At 37.8% G+C, this 17629-nt stretch overlaps 1 protein-coding gene across 1 annotated transcript; it reads left to right on the top strand.

The window, feature by feature from the left end:
- Window positions 1–4816: 4816 nt before the first annotated feature.
- On the top strand, window positions 4817–15193 carry LOC115009635 (myosin heavy chain, fast skeletal muscle-like). Its single transcript, XM_029433774.1, has 39 exons — window positions 4817–5023; window positions 5099–5242; window positions 5341–5497; window positions 5589–5616; window positions 5705–5801; window positions 5911–6003; window positions 6094–6157; window positions 6233–6331; window positions 6425–6528; window positions 6640–6778; window positions 6892–7010; window positions 7318–7467; window positions 7568–7738; window positions 7829–8129; window positions 8244–8314; window positions 8415–8502; window positions 8644–8761; window positions 8845–8968; window positions 9312–9448; window positions 9540–9795; window positions 9879–10121; window positions 10205–10381; window positions 10462–10607; window positions 10699–10789; window positions 10892–11281; window positions 11392–11518; window positions 11608–11726; window positions 11812–12008; window positions 12358–12541; window positions 12649–12814; window positions 12935–13059; window positions 13165–13473; window positions 13567–13770; window positions 13883–14008; window positions 14096–14266; window positions 14354–14458; window positions 14558–14653; window positions 14761–14892; window positions 15098–15193. Exons 1-39 carry the CDS (start codon window positions 4817–4819, stop codon window positions 15116–15118), a joined length of 5796 nt encoding a protein of 1931 aa, XP_029289634.1. The 3' UTR covers window positions 15119–15193.
- The last annotated feature ends 2436 nt before the right edge of the window (window positions 15194–17629 follow it).

Raw genomic sequence — 17629 nt, 5'->3', positions numbered from 1 at the left:
TTTTCACACTGTGACATTTAAAAACTTATTTTATATAACTTATATCACGAGGCTGACATTCAAGGTGCACTGCACAGAGCCAAAAATGGACTTGAAGATATGTCTGCAGAGTCAGTATAAGTGTTAATAGCTTGACATATGAGTGTGAATACCAAAGCCATATCTCTTACACCTCAACACAAGTAGTTATATATATATATATATATACTATATATATATATATATATATATATTTGTGAAATTATTTAGAAAATATAAACAGCGTTTTGCTCCATTTAATATTTACTATCTTTTAATCAATCAAATTAAACAATCTGTGAGTTTCTGTTTCTTAAATGACATAACATTAAAGTCACCTATTTTAAGTAGAGATTTTCATAAATTCAGGATGTGCCTTTGCTGATGGAAACCTGAAACATAAGATATATGTACGAGCAACAAATGTCACTCACGTAAGCAACAGCTGTCATTCTTACCATATTTGGCACGCGCCCCATATTTAACTTCTGCTTCGTAAGCAAAGGACAAGGATTCCAATTCAAGTCTGTGAGTGTGGTAGAAGAGCCTTGAAGCCAATGTCAGTGGTGAAATGATCTAATATGATGCTTCAGACCACAGCAGCAGCTTCAGACACAGTACTGTTATACAGTATGATGTGTATAAGAGCAATATGTTTTAATAATTTAACATTTTGAAATTAATCATGAACTATTTTCCAACAATAACTAAAGTTAGGTATGCACTAAACTTTTAGCTTATTTTAAACATGACATAGTTTCATGCAAAGTAAATATTTAATTGAATTGAGTTATTATTAAGTATATGCAGATTTTTCATTACTAGCTTAATGGCTCCAGCTCAGTAACTTGCTTTGAAATCAAAGTATTGTGTTCCATATATACATTGTTTTGTTTATCTGTTCCCTGTTTAGTACAATTCAATTACGTTAACTAAGGATAATAATGGAATTAACACACATAAGTAACCCCCCACTTTGTGTAGACTCAGTCAACAGGTGGCAACCTGTTGATCCCATAGATTCTATGGGATCCTCTGAAATAGACAGAAAGAGGTTGTGAAGTTTTTGAGCAGCCGATGTTGCGAGTGCAAGCAATCATTCCTTAACTAATTCACAAATAAAATAAAATGTTCCCATGTGGCATGTGATGATTCAAGTGAATCAACCTGGAAGTTACTACTGAGGACCTGCAGCACTTCCCTAATGAGGCTGAGAAGAACAGCAAAACAAAGTGAAAATGTATGTAATACCACAACATGAAGAAAAACATTACCAGGCTGAAGAATCTGGTAGTGAGCTTAAAGGGAATGCCTATAAGCATGAGGATGGAGCAGTTAGAACCCCCTTTCTTGCTAATGAAAATATATTGAATAGAAAAATGCTGTACTTAACTCTCAAACTTGACAGAACCGGAAGCGCTGGGGTTATGACAATTATGGGACGTAAAAATGGGGTGGCGGAGCATTTTCGTAGCCCAGTAGTTACAGCGCATTACCAAAACGTTCCGGGTTCAATTTGTTGCATATCACCTCTCTTTCCCCAATTTTCAGTCTCTGTAACTAAAACTTAAAATAAAGGCAAAAATGCAAGATGGAAAATGGAGTGACAGGAAAAAGTTGAGAAATCCTCACCTACATGTACCAATAACCTGAAGTTAACAGGGAAAGAAGTGTCGTGGAATTCAGCCGATACAAACTAAACTAAAGGGTAGTGAGAAGTAAATATATTATACTGAAATAAAGACAACTTGGTTAAAGAAGTGAGCTCTTTATTCCTGCAGGACTGGAACAACAAAACAGAGTGTCAAACGGAAACGGTCTGCCGTGACATTCAAAGTACAGAGAATACAATTAGACTATATAGTCACCAAGTGGGTGGCTATGTTTACAGACAATCGGCTGTTCAACTACTCACGTCCAGCTGATACCAGAGACACAAGAATGTCAAGGTGACCCGACCAGAGTGCACTTTTGGTCTCAGTCTCTGTAAGTAGGACAACAAGAAGATGAGCATATAGAAAATAAGAAAGTATGAGACACAATAAATAATTACCATTACAGAAGTCAACTGGCTTTTTTTAAATAATTAAATAGTCTTACAGTAGATGACTATCATTTCACCACTTTGTTTCCCCTAAAAAAACAATTTATATCAGAGCAATACAAAGCACAACAAACCAAACAAAAAACTGCATTCCTCAAAATAAAATATCAAAATAATAGTTAGCTATTACATCAAGTATGCATACTGTTTTTATGAAGCATACATAATAAGAACTTTTTAAAAGCTCCAATCAAGTGGCAAAATTGACGTTTATTCCTTACACAGTTTAGAGACAAACAATAACCCAGAAATCCTGATCTAGCATCAGTAACATTTGAAATACTAGTGCTGAAGTAAATTTGTGAGCATGCTCCCAGAATTTGAAAATGTTGGGGTGTCTTGGCATCACAGCCCAGTGCGACTGCACTCCCCCACGCTATACTCACGCTTTGTAGGCTTTATTGTTGCCATTGAAACATCTCACTCATTTGCTTAGGAGAATGACAGCTGTAGCCGACTTGCATTCAAGGCAGCTGCAATGGATTCCGATGGCGACCCTGAGTAACAGAAAAAAACACATCTAAATATACCAAAAGTTCACAGTCCTGAATGTTTCAAAGCATTCCTGCCTCATAATCCATTGCTACATGTGTGAATTATTTTAGATTAGTATGTGTTATAGTATTGCCGTTTTCCCACCAATTACTACTGTTTGCTTTCATTCACTCTTTAGAGTACAAATATTTCAGTACAACTATTTTTACCCTAGTTGCCTCAGTATTACAAAATAATATATACATTTCATATAATGGATGACCCTCCTTCAGCCTCTGTGATGTAGGGATAAAATATAAAAAATTAAGCTCAAGTTCACACATATACTAGTTGCTACCCTATTAAGGTCCCCTTCATTCTGGTTGTTAATCTATTATCTACCATACAATTCAGGCTACTCCCTCTCATGAGCACATCAATCCAACTGCAAATTGGCAATTCTGGCTTAACGTAACATCTCATAACCCTAACTTTTATCCTAGAACTCCCAAGATGTTCTGGAAAACAATGTTGCCAAATTATCTGAACAAGTATGAAAATCTTACATTGAAATATTTGAAGTGATGAATGGTAATGAAAAGAGTAACATTTGAAGTGAAAGAAATAACGCTTGAGGAAAGGCAGAAAATTAGGGAGGATTTTTAGGGTCAAAACTAAATGTATAAATACATAACTAATTAAATGCTTAAATAAATGAACATATAAACAATTACGTAATTGAATGCTTAATTGTCACCATAAATACATCGCAAATAAATGACACATTAAATGTATAAATGTTAAATACATTTGTGTATTATTTATATTTATTTATTTATTCGTATAAAATAAAATGTAAGATACTGTTCATTCACCAATTAGAGGTTTGAATCCGCTCACTGACTTTTAATAGATAAAGTTGACGGATTAATTTATTTTGGTGCAGCAAGTTACACTATGGATAAATTAAAGTATATCTAAATAAATACAATTATAAATAAATGAATAAGTAAATAATATACAAATGAATACATATAGAAATGTGTAAATATATATATATGTATGTATATATATAAATACACAAATACATTTAAATATTTGACATCTCATCTAATTTGTGATTTATGTATGGTGACAATTAAGCGTTAAATTACTTTTTTCATTATTTAAGCAATTAATTAAATAATTACTGATGTATTTGTATATTTAGTTTTGGTCCTTAAAACCTTCCACAGAGACTTGAAGCTTGTAAAGATGATGGTTACACTCTTATAGCAGAAGTGAAATTTGAGAATCTGCGCAACCTTTGTAGCTTCTCTGTTCCATCATGTGTGCATCAGAAAAATGTGGCTGAAAAGCATTGTTGTTGATACAATGCTAAACTGGGACATGGTCAGGGGCCATTTGGAGATGCCTCATATTAAAATCTGTTCAATATATGTTGATATGACACTTTGGATTTGATACAATGCGTTAGAATGAGACTAACAGTGGTGTCACTGGCTTACTGGCTGAAATCCAAAACAAAGGATGTGTGTACTGGCAACACCTGCTCCAATAGATCATTGTTGTTCACACCACATTTAGCATGTGCCCAAATTTAACCCAAGCTACATACACGAGTCCGATTGTATATAAGGAACCCATCAGGATAAAGTAGAGTGTGGTGGAAGACCTTTGAAGACTTCAGTTTGTGGTAAGCATTTCTTCAGCTGTAGAGCATTTCAATTTATTTATTATTTGAGAAAATACTTTAAAATATGTTTTCATTATTGACACATTTTTGGAACAAATCTTTAATTTCAAACATTCAACAATAACTGAAAATATGTGATATGTTCCCAACAGGATTGTGGAATATATCTGAATTTTGAAAGGGAGTGGAACAGGTATACACATCTTTCATCTATTTTGAATTTTGTAGATATCATATGTGAAACATTTCATTCAGTTGCAAGAGTTTTTTTATCCACTTTTATCAACAAAAGAAACTCAGGTTAGTGTTGATTGTATATCAACTCAGGCTGGAAAATCATTTCTAATGAGCTAAGGTGAACAAAATTTGATAGGGATGTGTTAATTATTATTTGTTCTAATTATCTTAATTATTGAACTGTGTAATAATAAGCTTTTCATTCAAATGGTTTGAAGATATTATTTTGTGAAAGAACATTAACATTACTTTAATTTATATTTACCTCATAGAAGTAAGCCGCCACCATGAGTACGGACGCGGAGATGGCCACGTATGGCAAAGCTGCCATTTACCTTCGTAAGCCAGAGAGGGAAAGACTTGAGGCTCAAAGTGCACCATTTGATGCCAAGAGTGCCTGCTACGTGACCGATGTCAAGGAGCTGTACTTGAAGGCAACAATCCTCAAGAAAGATGGTGACAAAGTCACCGTCAAAGTCTTAACCACTGAGGAGGTCGGTATCATAAAGTCAGAGTCAACTGGGAAATCTATATGATCAGATCTCATTGTGACAAATGTTTTGTTACAGGAAAAGACAGTTAAAGAAGCTGACGTCTGTCCAATGAACCCTCCCAAGTATGACAAGATTGAGGACATGGCCATGATGACCCATCTCAATGAAGCCTCTGTGCTGTATAACCTCAAAGAGCGTTATGCAGCATGGATGATCTACGTAAGACAATTTGCCTAATGAGAAAAGAGAAATATTGAAAATGGCTATACTTGTAGGAAACATAAAGTTAACAGTTGAATCTCTGTGATCACTTTCAGACCTACTCTGGGTTGTTCTGTGCCACTGTGAACCCCTACAAATGGCTCCCAGTGTACGATACTGAATGTGTAACTGCCTATAGAGGCAAGAAGCGTATGGAGGCTCCACCCCACATCTTCTCTGTCTCTGACAACGCTTATCAGTTCATGGCTACTGGTAAGTCATTACTATAACAATGTAGAATTCATCAGTATATGAGATTTCTGTTGCAGTAACACATACTTCCCTTTTATTTTTAATTTAACAGACAGGGAGAACCAGTCTGTCTTGATCACGTAAGTTTGTTGCATTTACATTTGTTGATTTTGTTTAAGATAGTCAACTATCTTGATCAAATTCTTATGAGGTTGTGTCTATACCTAGTGGAGAATCTGGTGCTGGAAAGACTGTGAACACCAAGCGTGTCATCCAGTACTTTGCAACAATCTCAGTTGGTGGACCGAAGAGGGACACATCAAAGGTATGTTACTGTATGATGATTATAATTCAGGGTTCTTTACCTTTGGAATATTTTGTCTCGGGGGGAAAAATAGACATTTTCTGATAGCAATTCTAAACCTGGATTATAGGGGTCACTGGAGGATCAGATTATTGCAGCCAATCCCCTGTTGGAGGCCTATGGTAACGCCAAAACTGTGAGGAATGACAACTCTTCTCGTTTTGTAAGTATGGAACAATTTCTACACATGAGAGTAGTCTAGTTGCAGATTGCCCATGTTGGGGGACATTAAAAATCACTTTCTTCCAAACAGGGTAAATTCATCAGAATCCATTTTGGCACAACTGGCAAACTGGCTAGTGCTGATATTGAGACATGTAAGTAATAATCCTCAAAGTATATACAAATGAATTAAGATTGGCCAGGCTGTGATTTATGAACAACATTTGTAGATCTGCTGGAGAAGTCTAGAGTGACATACCAGCTTCCTGCAGAAAGAGGCTACCACATCTTCTTCCAGATGATGACCAACCACAAACCTGAGCTGATTGGTAAGAATATTGACATATTGCAACATTTTAACCTACTTATAGTTTTCCTATGAAACATATCTATTGAAATTTTTTTCCTTTTTTGATCTGCAGATTTGGCACTCATTACAACCAACCCCTACGACTTCCCCATGTGCAGCATGGGTCAAATCACTGTGGCCAGCATTGATGACAAAGTTGAGCTGGAAGCCACTGATGTCAGTGATATTTAAGTATATTTTGTACATTAAATGCAACTTCAAAATGTATCTTTTAAGTGCATTTTCTAAACGGATTATGTTTTGTGCTGGCCCCTCTTTTGAACTCAGAATGCTATTGATATCCTCGGCTTCACTAATGAAGAGAAGTTGAGCATCTACAAGATGACCGGTGCTGTGCTTCACCATGGTAACATGAAGTTCAAGCAGAAGCAGCGTGAGGAGCAGGCTGAGCCTGATGGCACAGAGGGTGAGTATTTAATGTCAGCTCAAATTGAATAGCTTGGGAACAACAATGATACAGTTCTTAATCACACTGGTCAACCGCTCAAATCATGATGGAAATCACTGAATTATTTTCAGATGCTGACAAGGTTGCTTACTTGCTGGGTCTGAACTCCGCTGACATGCTGAAGGCCCTGTGCTATCCCAGAGTGAAGGTCGGAAATGAGTATGTCACCAAGGGGCAAACTGTACCTCAGGTAAACATGAATTATCAATATCCAATATCTTTCTATTTAAAAACAGATTGTTAGTTCTACTAAAATAATGTAGTGCAGGGTTTATTACAAAAAAGAAATGCAATGTCAGTGTTCAATTTATTGCTACTTTCAATTAATTGTATACAGTGAATGCTAAATACATAATGCATAATAAGTCAAGGACCATCTTAGATGCCATTTTTATTTTGGATCTTTTGTGTCATTTTCATCAAATTAGAAAAAGTTAGAATTACCAGCTTTGACTGACATAACTCAAATCACATTGTTGTTGTTGTTGTTTTTCTAGGTCATGAACTCAGTGCCAGCTCTGGCCAAGTCTATCTATGAGAAGTTGTTCTTGTGGATGGTCATCCGTATCAACCAGATGTTGGACACTAAACAAGCTAGGCAGTTCTACATTGGTGTCCTGGATATTGCCGGCTTTGAAATCTTTGATGTAAGCTTCATTTCCAACAATTCAGCAGCTGATACTTTAAATGACAGAATCATTCTTACTGCCTGCTACAAGAGATTATGCTGATTATTGTCCCTTGCAGTTCAACACATTGGAGCAGCTGTGCATCAACTTCACCAATGAGAAACTGCAACAGTTCTTCAACCACACCATGTTTGTCCTGGAGCAAGAGGAGTACAAGAAAGAGGGTATTGTCTGGGCGTTCATTGACTTTGGCATGGACTTGGCTGCCTGTATTGAGCTGATTGAAAAGGTAATCACTTCATTTTATGATTGTATGTAATTGTTCTTAATTTGGCTTAATGTATCAATTAATGACATATTTCTTCCCACTTTTTCCAAGCCCATGGGCATCTTCTCCATCCTTGAAGAGGAGTGCATGTTCCCCAAGGCCACAGACACATCCTTCAAGAATAAGCTGTATGACCAGCATCTTGGCAAAACCAAAGCATTTGAGAAGCCAAAGCCCGCCAAAGGCAAAGCTGAGGCCCACTTCTCCCTGGTGCACTATGCTGGTATTGTGGACTATAATATCGATGGCTGGTTGGACAAGAACAAGGATCCACTGAATGAGTCTGTCATTCAGCTCTACCAGAAATCCCCAGTGAAACTGCTGGTGCTTCTGTATCCTCCCGTCGTTGAGGGTATGATAGTAACTACAGTAAACTAAAACACATTTTAAGACTGTGGATACTGTATATTTTTAACTCATCAACTGTAACATGTGTTCATGCAATTTGTGTCATTCTAACACACAGAGGTTGGTGGCAGCAAGAAGGGAGGCAAGAAGAAGGGTGGTTCTATGCAGACTGTATCTTCACAGTTTAGGGTAAGGTTTGACATTGCAAACTTGTCTTATATAACTCAGTTTATACTCACACTCACAATTGTGGCATTTCATGACAAGAATTACCATTTTGGATCTACAGGAGAACTTGGGCAAGCTGATGACTAACTTGAGGGCAACCCATCCTCACTTTGTGCGCTGCCTGATTCCCAATGAGTCAAAGACTCCAGGTACATAGACAAGATAATCTCAATAGTGTCTTGAGGATTGGTTATGTTTTGTATAAAATGGTTTACTTAATGGTGTACTGCTTTAACTAAGACACTCATTATTTATTCAGAGAAGTAATAAATAAATGTCTTTTTTCACAGGATTGATGGAGAACTTCCTGGTTATCCACCAGCTCAGGTGTAACGGTGTGTTGGAGGGTATCAGAATCTGCAGAAAAGGTTTCCCCAGCAGAATCCTCTATGCTGACTTCAAGCAGAGGTATTAGTGGATAATGTAATTAAAATATGATGCAAATTATTCAAATACAATGCTCAAACTGACCATAATCTCTCTCATAAAAGATACAAGGTGCTGAATGCCAGTGTCATCCCTGAGGGCCAGTTCATCGACAACAAGAAAGCTTCAGAGAAGCTGCTTGGGTCAATTGAAATCAATCATGAGGAGTATAAATTCGGACACACAAAGGTAAGCGCCTAGCTTATTCTTACGGAAGAATAATTACCAAAGTTAAGTTGTTCAGTCAAGTGTGTTTGATCATTTATGTTAATTATATATGTATATCTGTTAATAACTAAGTACCATATTTAAAAACTAAGTGATTGTAAGGGTTTGGTTGTGAGTGATTTACTTTTAAGTTAAAGGCAGAGCGGCCAATATGTCGCAAGTCAAAAAACCTCTTTGCCTTAGAACCCTTAAACCATGTGGTAGAAAGAAGAAAATGTTTTACTTTGTTTGTTTGTGATACAGGGAGCGACGTATTCACTTTCTGAGTTCATCGTACATTCATATTTATTTTTTGTTTGTTCAGGTGTTCTTCAAGGCCGGTCTGCTGGGTACCCTTGAGGAGATGAGAGATGAAAAACTGGCTTCTCTGGTCACCATGACTCAGGCTTTGTGCCGTGGTTTCCTCATGCGAAAGGAATTTCTGGAGATGACAGCGAGGAGGCATGTTGCAAACAGTTAATTCTGAGTGCACAGTCAGGAGATAAATAATAAAAGAGCTATTTTGTCCCTAACGGCAATTTCCTTTCCACAGGGATGCTATCTATACCATCCAGTACAATGTCCGCTCATTCATGAATGTGAAACACTGGCCATGGATGAAGGTGTACTACAAGATCAAGCCTCTGCTGAAGAGTGCTGAAACTGAGAAGGAGCTGTCAAATATGAAGGAGAACTATGATAAGATGAAAATAGACTTGGCTGCTGCCCTGGCTAAGAAGAAGGAACTGGAGGAGAAGATGGTTTCGCTTCTGCAGGAGAAGAATGATCTGCAGCTGCATGTAGCATCTGTAAGTACACATCAACAAAAGGTTGTGCTTTTCATTTTTTTCAATGTTGATGTGCTAACGTCTTTTTTCATCAAACGGAATAGGAAACAGAGAATCTGTCAGATGCTGAGGAGAGATGTGAGGGACTTATCAAGAGTAAGATTCAGTTGGAGGCCAAACTTAAAGAGACAACTGAGAGACTGGAGGATGAAGAGGAAATCAATGCTGAGCTCACTGCCAAGAAGAGAAAGCTGGAGGATGAATGCTCTGAGCTCAAGAAGGATATTGATGACCTGGAGCTGACCTTGGCCAAAGTGGAGAAGGAGAAACATGCCACTGAGAACAAGGTTTGTAAATAATAAAAAAACAGCAGATCAAGTAAGATTACGATAATTACTGTTTATTGACAAGAGCTTTCTTGCACTCTTAGGTGAAGAACCTGACAGAGGAGATGGCCTCTCAGGATGAGAGCATCGCTAAGCTGACCAAGGAAAAGAAAGCCCTTCAGGAGGCTCATCAGCAGACTCTTGATGACCTGCAGGCTGAGGAAGACAAAGTCAACACTCTGACCAAGGCCAAGACCAAGCTTGAGCAGCAAGTGGATGATGTAAGTTTACAAAGACACTTGGATTGGCAAAGTGAGATTATACCTGAACGTAATAATTAAAAACTCATATTAATCTTCAGCTTGAGGGTTCTCTGGAGCAAGAGAAGAAGCTGCGTATGGACCTTGAGAGAGCCAAGAGGAAGCTTGAGGGTGATCTGAAACTGGCCCAGGAATCCATCATGGATCTTGAGAATGACAAGCAGCAGTCTGATGAGAAAACGAAAAAGTAACCTAGTTTATTAATTTGTACAACAAAATTCTTATTAAAATGAGGACAACTGTACAAACTCTATGTACTTTATCTATTATTCTCACAGGAAGGACTTTGAAATCAGTCAACTCCTTAGCAAGATTGAAGATGAACAGTCACTGGGTGCTCAACTTCAGAAAAAGATCAAGGAGCTTCAGGTGACGCGATGTTGTATTTCACAAAACATTACTGCATATGTTTCCTATTAAGTGCATTGAAAGTGAACGTTTACTGAAATACATTACACCTACATTCAACAGGCCCGTATTGAGGAACTGGAGGAGGAGATTGAGGCTGAGCGTGCTGCTCGTGCCAAGGTTGAGAAGCAGAGATCTGACCTCTCCAGGGAACTTGAGGAGATCAGTGAGAGGCTGGAGGAGGCTGGAGGTGCCACTGCTGCTCAGATTGAGATGAACAAGAAGCGTGAGGCTGAGTTCCAGAAGCTCCGTCGTGACCTTGAAGAGTCCACTCTGCAGCATGAAGCCACTGCTGCTGCTCTTCGCAAGAAGCAGGCTGACAGCGTTGCTGAGCTGGGAGAGCAGATTGATAACCTTCAGCGTGTCAAGCAGAAGCTTGAGAAGGAAAAGAGTGAATACAAGATGGAGATTGATGACCTCTCCAGCAACATGGAGAATGTTGCTAAGGCAAAGGTACACACTACATTACATGCTATTTTAATACCTAAATGAGTAAAGTAAATAAGGTATTTAATATTATAAAGAAAATCTGATCACTGATCTCATCTCTGTTTCCTCATTAGGGAAATCTTGAAAAGATGTCCCGTACTCTTGAGGACCAACTTAGCGAACTGAAGACCAAGAATGATGAAAATGTCCGTCAAATCAACGACACAAGTTCACAGAAAGCACGTCTCCTGACAGAAAATGGTATCTACAAGTTATCAGTGAATGATCTGTTGTGTATGTTATTGAGAAACGTAACACAAACTAATGCATCATGACATCTTTCACACAAGGTGAGTTCAGCCGTCAAATTGAAGAGAAAGAAGCTCTTGTCTCCCAGCTGACCAGAGGCAAACAGGCCTACACTCAGCAGATTGAGGAGATTAAGAGACAGATTGAAGAGGAGGTTAAGGTAAAGAAACATTAAGCAAATGTGAGTTCTTATTATTTGTTGTGATTTAAGAATTTGGTCAATTCAATAATATTTCTTACAACAGGCCAAGAATGCTCTTGCCCATGGACTGCAATCAGCCCGCCATGACTGTGATCTGTTGAGGGAGCAGTTTGAGGAGGAGCAGGAGGCCAAGGCTGAGCTGCAGCGTGGAATGTCCAAGGCCAACAGTGAGGTGGCTCAGTGGAGATCGAAGTATGAAACTGATGCTATCCAGCGCACTGAGGAGCTTGAGGAATCCAAGTGAGTAACATTCAAACAATTAAATGGGCAGAAGTAAAGCATTTTAGTACAATTTAACTGAAAACTACATCGCTTGTATCTATACTTGCAATCAATACATTTAACCAATGATTTCCAAATGTTTGTTTAGAATTGTATTTAGGAGCAAAAATATTGATCCTTGAGCCCACGATAATTACCGTCACCCTTTTTCAACATCTGTTTCTTGTCAAATACTTATTACCCTGTTCAATAATCAATAATATCCATTGATGTGAAGACATAAAAGTATGGTCCTCAAATAAGATCCTTTTGAAATGTATTTTCCAGAAAAAGAAAGTTGTCTTATGATCATAAAATCTTCAAACAGGAAAAAGCTGGCCCAGCGCCTTCAGGAGGCTGAGGAACAGATTGAGGCAGTGAATTCCAAGTGTGCTTCTCTTGAGAAAACCAAACAGAGGCTCCAGAGTGAGGTGGAGGACCTCATGATTGATGTGGAGAGGGCCAATGGGCTTGCTGCCAATCTGGACAAGAAGCAGAGGAACTTTGACAAGGTAGCATGGTTTACTTTGTGTGGCCAAGCCATACAAACAATCAAATATATGTATGTGTCCTCATATTGCTACACAACCAACTGAACTGTTTAAATTGTATTATTCAGGTGTTGGCAGAGTGGAAACAGAAGTTCGAGGAGGGTCAGGCAGAGCTTGAGGGAGCACAGAAGGAGGCTCGTTCTCTCAGCACTGAGCTGTTCAAGATGAAGAACTCTTATGAGGAAGCTTTGGATCATCTGGAAACCATGAAGCGTGAAAACAAAAACCTGCAACGTGAGTTCTACATTATGTAACAGTTACATTGTATTCAACACATGTGTATGTGTTTGAATAAAGTATTTATACTTTACATTGTATGGCTCAATGATTCAAAACACATGTATCTCTCTACAGAGGAGATCTCAGATCTGACTGAACAGATTGGTGAGACTGGCAAGAGCATCCATGAGCTGGAGAAGTCCAAGAAGCAGGTGGAGACAGAGAAGTTGGAGATCCAGACGGCTCTTGAAGAGGCTGAGGTACATTTTCTCCGGGGAGATCTTTTCAAAATTCTAAATCATTGAAAAATATACTGTAAAAGATTTAAAGGCAGAGATAAATAATTCATTCTTTGATATCATTAGGGAACTCTGGAACACGAAGAGTCTAAGATCCTGCGTGTCCAGCTGGAGCTCAACCAGATTAAGGGTGAGGTGGACAGGAAGCTGGCAGAGAAAGATGAGGAGATGGAGCAGATCAAGAGGAACAGTCAGAGAGTGACTGACTCCATGCAGAGCACTCTGGATTCTGAGGTCAGGAGCAGGAACGATGCCCTGAGAATCAAGAAGAAGATGGAGGGAGACCTGAATGAGATGGAGATTCAGCTCAGCCACGCCAATCGCCAGGCTGCTGAGTCCCAGAAGCAGCTGAGGAATGTGCAAACACAGCTGAAGGTATTGTAAGAGACATAGCTCTTGCACAGACTAGGGTCAGTGAAGCTACATTTTAGCATTCATGTGCATATCTTTCTGATATTATTTCACTAGGATGCACAACTGCACCTTGATGATGCTGTCAGAGCCCAGGAGGACTTTAAGGAGCAAGCTGCTATGGTGGATCGTAGGAACGGTCTTATGGTAGCTGAAATTGAGGAACTTAGAGCTGCTCTGGAACAGACAGAGAGAAGTCGCAAAATCGCTGAGCAGGAGCTGATAGACGCCAGTGAGCGTGTTGGACTTCTGCACTCTCAGGTGAACAAACCCAATCATTTCTTCAATAATTCAAAAATCTAACGAGACTTTAAATAATGCGAAAATAAGACGTGATGATGCCTAAAAGTGCCTAAATCTTTTTACTTTTTAGAACACAAGCCTTCTGAACACCAAGAAGAAGCTTGAGTCTGACCTGGTCCAGGTCCAGGGTGAAGTGGATGACACTGTCCAGGAAGCAAGGAATGCAGAGGAGAAGGCCAAGAAGGCCATCACTGATGTAGGTTTGAATTTCATTTGTTCTTATTGTCATTACATAGTGTTTTTCAAGATATTTCTAATTAACATGTCATGCTGTCTCCTCTAGGCTGCTATGATGGCTGAGGAGCTGAAGAAGGAGCAGGATACTAGCGCTCACTTGGAGAGGATGAAGAAGAACCTGGAGGTCGCTGTTAAGGACCTGCAGCACCGCCTGGATGAGGCTGAGAACCTGGCCATGAAGGGTGGCAAGAAGCAGCTCCAGAAACTTGAGTCCAGGGTAAGAAAGTCATGCAAAGATTTGAACAGCTGAAGCAAGAATTTGGAAAACAGACAAATACTTATTGTTTTCTGCTTTACTGCAAAGGTGCGTGAGCTGGAAACAGAGGTTGAGGGTGAGCAGAGACGTGGAGCAGATGCTATTAAGGGTGTCCGCAAATATGAGAGGAGGGTGAAAGAGCTCACCTACCAGGTAGAGTCACTTTCATAGTCAACATGTACAGTACAAAATGATGTAATATACTTACCATTTTAAATATTTAAACATGCCAATCTAAATTGTCTATCACAGACTGAAGAGGACAAGAAAAATGTGAGCAGGCTGCAGGATCTGGTTGACAAGTTGCAGCTCAAGGTGAAGGCCTACAAGAGGCAGTCTGAGGAGGCGGTAAGGACTATTTTTTAATTTTCAAAACTTAAAATTCTGAATTTTACACAAAGGTAGACGTTGAGTTTTTTAGGACATTCAAAAACTGCAATCTCTATTTTTTTCAGGAGGAGCAGGCAAACGTTCATTTGTCTAAGTGCAGGAAGGTCCAGCATGAGCTGGAGGAGGCTGAGGAGCGTGCTGACATTGCAGAGTCTCAGGTCAACAAGCTGAGAGCAAAGAGCCGTGACTCTGGCAAGGTAAATAAATACACATTTCAGCTTAATAAAAATGTAATCAAATATAATCCCTCTACTTTTCACGCAATACTTAAATAGTGACACAAAACCTATTTCTTTAAGCTTCATAAAATGAACGACAGACAAAAGGCTTTACATGTATGCAGAGAATGATGTGTGTGTATGCTCATATACACTGTATGTATTCATTGTGGGTTTTTTTCAGGGAAAAGAGGCAGCTGAGTAAAGCACTTCGGTTGATGGGCTGTTTCTAATCATATAATATGATGTGAAATATACCACAATAAAATATTTTTTGATCTTTAATTGCATTGTCTTTGTTATTTTTGATCTTATTGTGTGCTCCTACAGAGAGCAAATGTGACATTTGGAGAATTTAGAATTTATGGCTCTGTGTAAGGAGAGCCAAGACATTTCATTCATTGTCAAGAATGTCTGAGAGCACTTTTGAATCCCTCAGGAGAAATTGGAGACTGTTTGAGGAGAAGATAAAAGGGGTTTCACTAAAAATGTGCTTATGAATGAATAGGTGGCTTATTTCAAGAAAGATTCTCTCGCTTAGAAGCTTTCTTTGTAGGCCAACACATTTAAATTAGACAGTTCAATGAACTCTGGTATGCCAGAAACATGCCTTCAGTGCTCACTGTTGACCCAGCTGCAGAATGTGAAGAGTGGAAAATAGTGTCAGAGAAAGGACTAGCTGATATTGTTTAAAGTATCTTTGTTGCTTATTGATAGCGATAGTGTCTTACTTGTTTTTGTCCAACAACAAAAATGAAAAACTCAACCACGCTAACTAGTAAAAAAAAGAAAAGAAAGAAATGTATTTTGTAATCCATGATATACTTATATTATTGTGTTTAAAATGTACTATCACAATAAGATTCAGTGAATAAAAAATATTATACAACTTCTACTATAAAAACAATTACCTAAAAAAACATATTTATTGTGAATTTATCAATTAAATTATATAAACAGTTTAGGAAAATATAACACTGATGTATTTTTTAATTAATATATCTTCTGTAAAATGAAGAGGTTGATCAAGAGCCTAAAATAAACTTTCGGCAAAAATCAAGACCTGGCCATACTTAATGAAACCTGAAACATTAGATGATATAAAATTACAACATGCGTTTTATGTCTGCCAGACAGCCATACCACATTTGGTGTGTATACCATATTTAACTTTTGCAGTGTCATCAAATCCCATTTAATATAAAAGCCACTAGGGGACACGATGGTTTGTAGCACTGAAGACCTGTGAGTTCCAACTTGTGGTAATATGTTCTCTTAAGCTTGATATCATTTGAATGTGTTCTTAATTTCAGAATTAAGTTATTATAATAGAAACATTTGTTGAGTGAATCTTGTTTTTACACCTACGCTGACAACAAAAACTGTTTTGAACAGGATTGGTGAATACTGTTGAAAGAGAGGGGGTCAGGTAAGGATAACTTTTAAATGTTTAACTTTTCTTTTTAAGAGTTTAATACATATGCAAGGTATTTCTCATTCATTGAATGTCTGCAGTAATTCATTCAAACATTTAACAAAAACTCAACAATATTTTAGTATTTATTCTCTGAGTCTGAAATGGATTTTGAGTTAAGTCAAAGCCCACCTGTATTGAAGCATAGACATAGTTTCAATGTAGAAATGTATTTTAATCTTCAATTTTTTAGGCTTAATTTTAATAACATGGACTTAAAACATTAGTAATAATAATAATAATAATAAAAATAATAATAAGCTTTATTTGTATAGCACCTTTCATACAAGAATTGCAGCCCAAAGTGCTTCACAGCAAAAACATAGTACAAGATTAGACAGAGCATTTACAGTACAATAATCACAGTGTTGATGTAAATGAGTGTGAAGTAGCATTAAAAAATAGTATAACATTAGCATAATTAAAATAGTATAAAATAGCAGAATTAAAATAGTATAAAATAGCAGAATTAAAATAGTATAAAAAAATATTGGAAATCATGCCTAGTTTCCGTATCTGTGCCGTACTTAGCGGCTCTCCTGTCGGGAAATCACATTCATCACACCATTCTTGTAAATGTTTTAAACTATCAGAGCCATATTTTGAAAGCATGAGATCAACAATGGGCCCCTGTGGCATTTCAACTGGTTTACTCACTTTGCTATTCTTGGTAGTCTTCCCATTTCATAAACAAACCCCAGTTTGTTAAGTTTTATGAAATCTATCAGTTTCTCCAATAATCTTACACATTTATCAGAGAAACTTCCTCTTTTTCCCGTGGTAACACAGTCTATTTGATCTCAGGTTTTTAAAAAATACACACTCTGAAATTTATCGAAGTTACCTTTACACATTCAATATTAAACCAGTTATAGCAAAAATTAACAGTACAGAAGGAAATTATTTAAATTAGTTTAAAGTGGCATAGAGAAACAGCATTAAAACATTCACCATTAAAAGGCTGAAGTAAAGAGATATATTTTTAGCTTACTTTTGAAGATATTGAGAGAGCTTGCCTCCCTAATGTCTGCAGGTAAAGTGTTCCATAGCTTTGGTGCATAATTGCAAAAGGCTGCATCCCAGATTTTCTTTTGGATATTTCTGGGAACATTTAATAAACCAGTAGTGGATGATCGCAATGTTCTTGGGGGCACATAGTTGATTAGAGAGTTGGCAGGTTAACTTGGTGCAGTGTAAGATGCCAAATCTTGTGTAATTATCTAACAGACATCAGCCGGCAAC

Source organism: Cottoperca gobio, chromosome 6, assembly GCF_900634415.1.
Source record: "Cottoperca gobio chromosome 6, fCotGob3.1, whole genome shotgun sequence".
Taxonomy (NCBI): Eukaryota; Metazoa; Chordata; class Actinopteri; order Perciformes; family Bovichtidae; genus Cottoperca; species Cottoperca gobio.
The sequence above is the reverse complement of the archived record's forward strand: the minus strand, read 5'-3'. Positions and strand labels throughout refer to the sequence as shown.

Coding starts and splice junctions, on each gene's coding strand:
- LOC115009635 (XM_029433774.1), top strand. CDS start 4,817: ATGAGTACGGACGCGGAGATGGCCACGTATGGCAAAGCTGCCATTTAC. Junction 6,004..6,093: donor ATGACAACTCTTCTCGTTTT/GTAAGTATGGAA, acceptor TCTTCCAAACAG/GGTAAATTCATCAGAATCCA. Junction 9,796..9,878: donor TGCAGCTGCATGTAGCATCT/GTAAGTACACAT, acceptor CAAACGGAATAG/GAAACAGAGAATCTGTCAGA.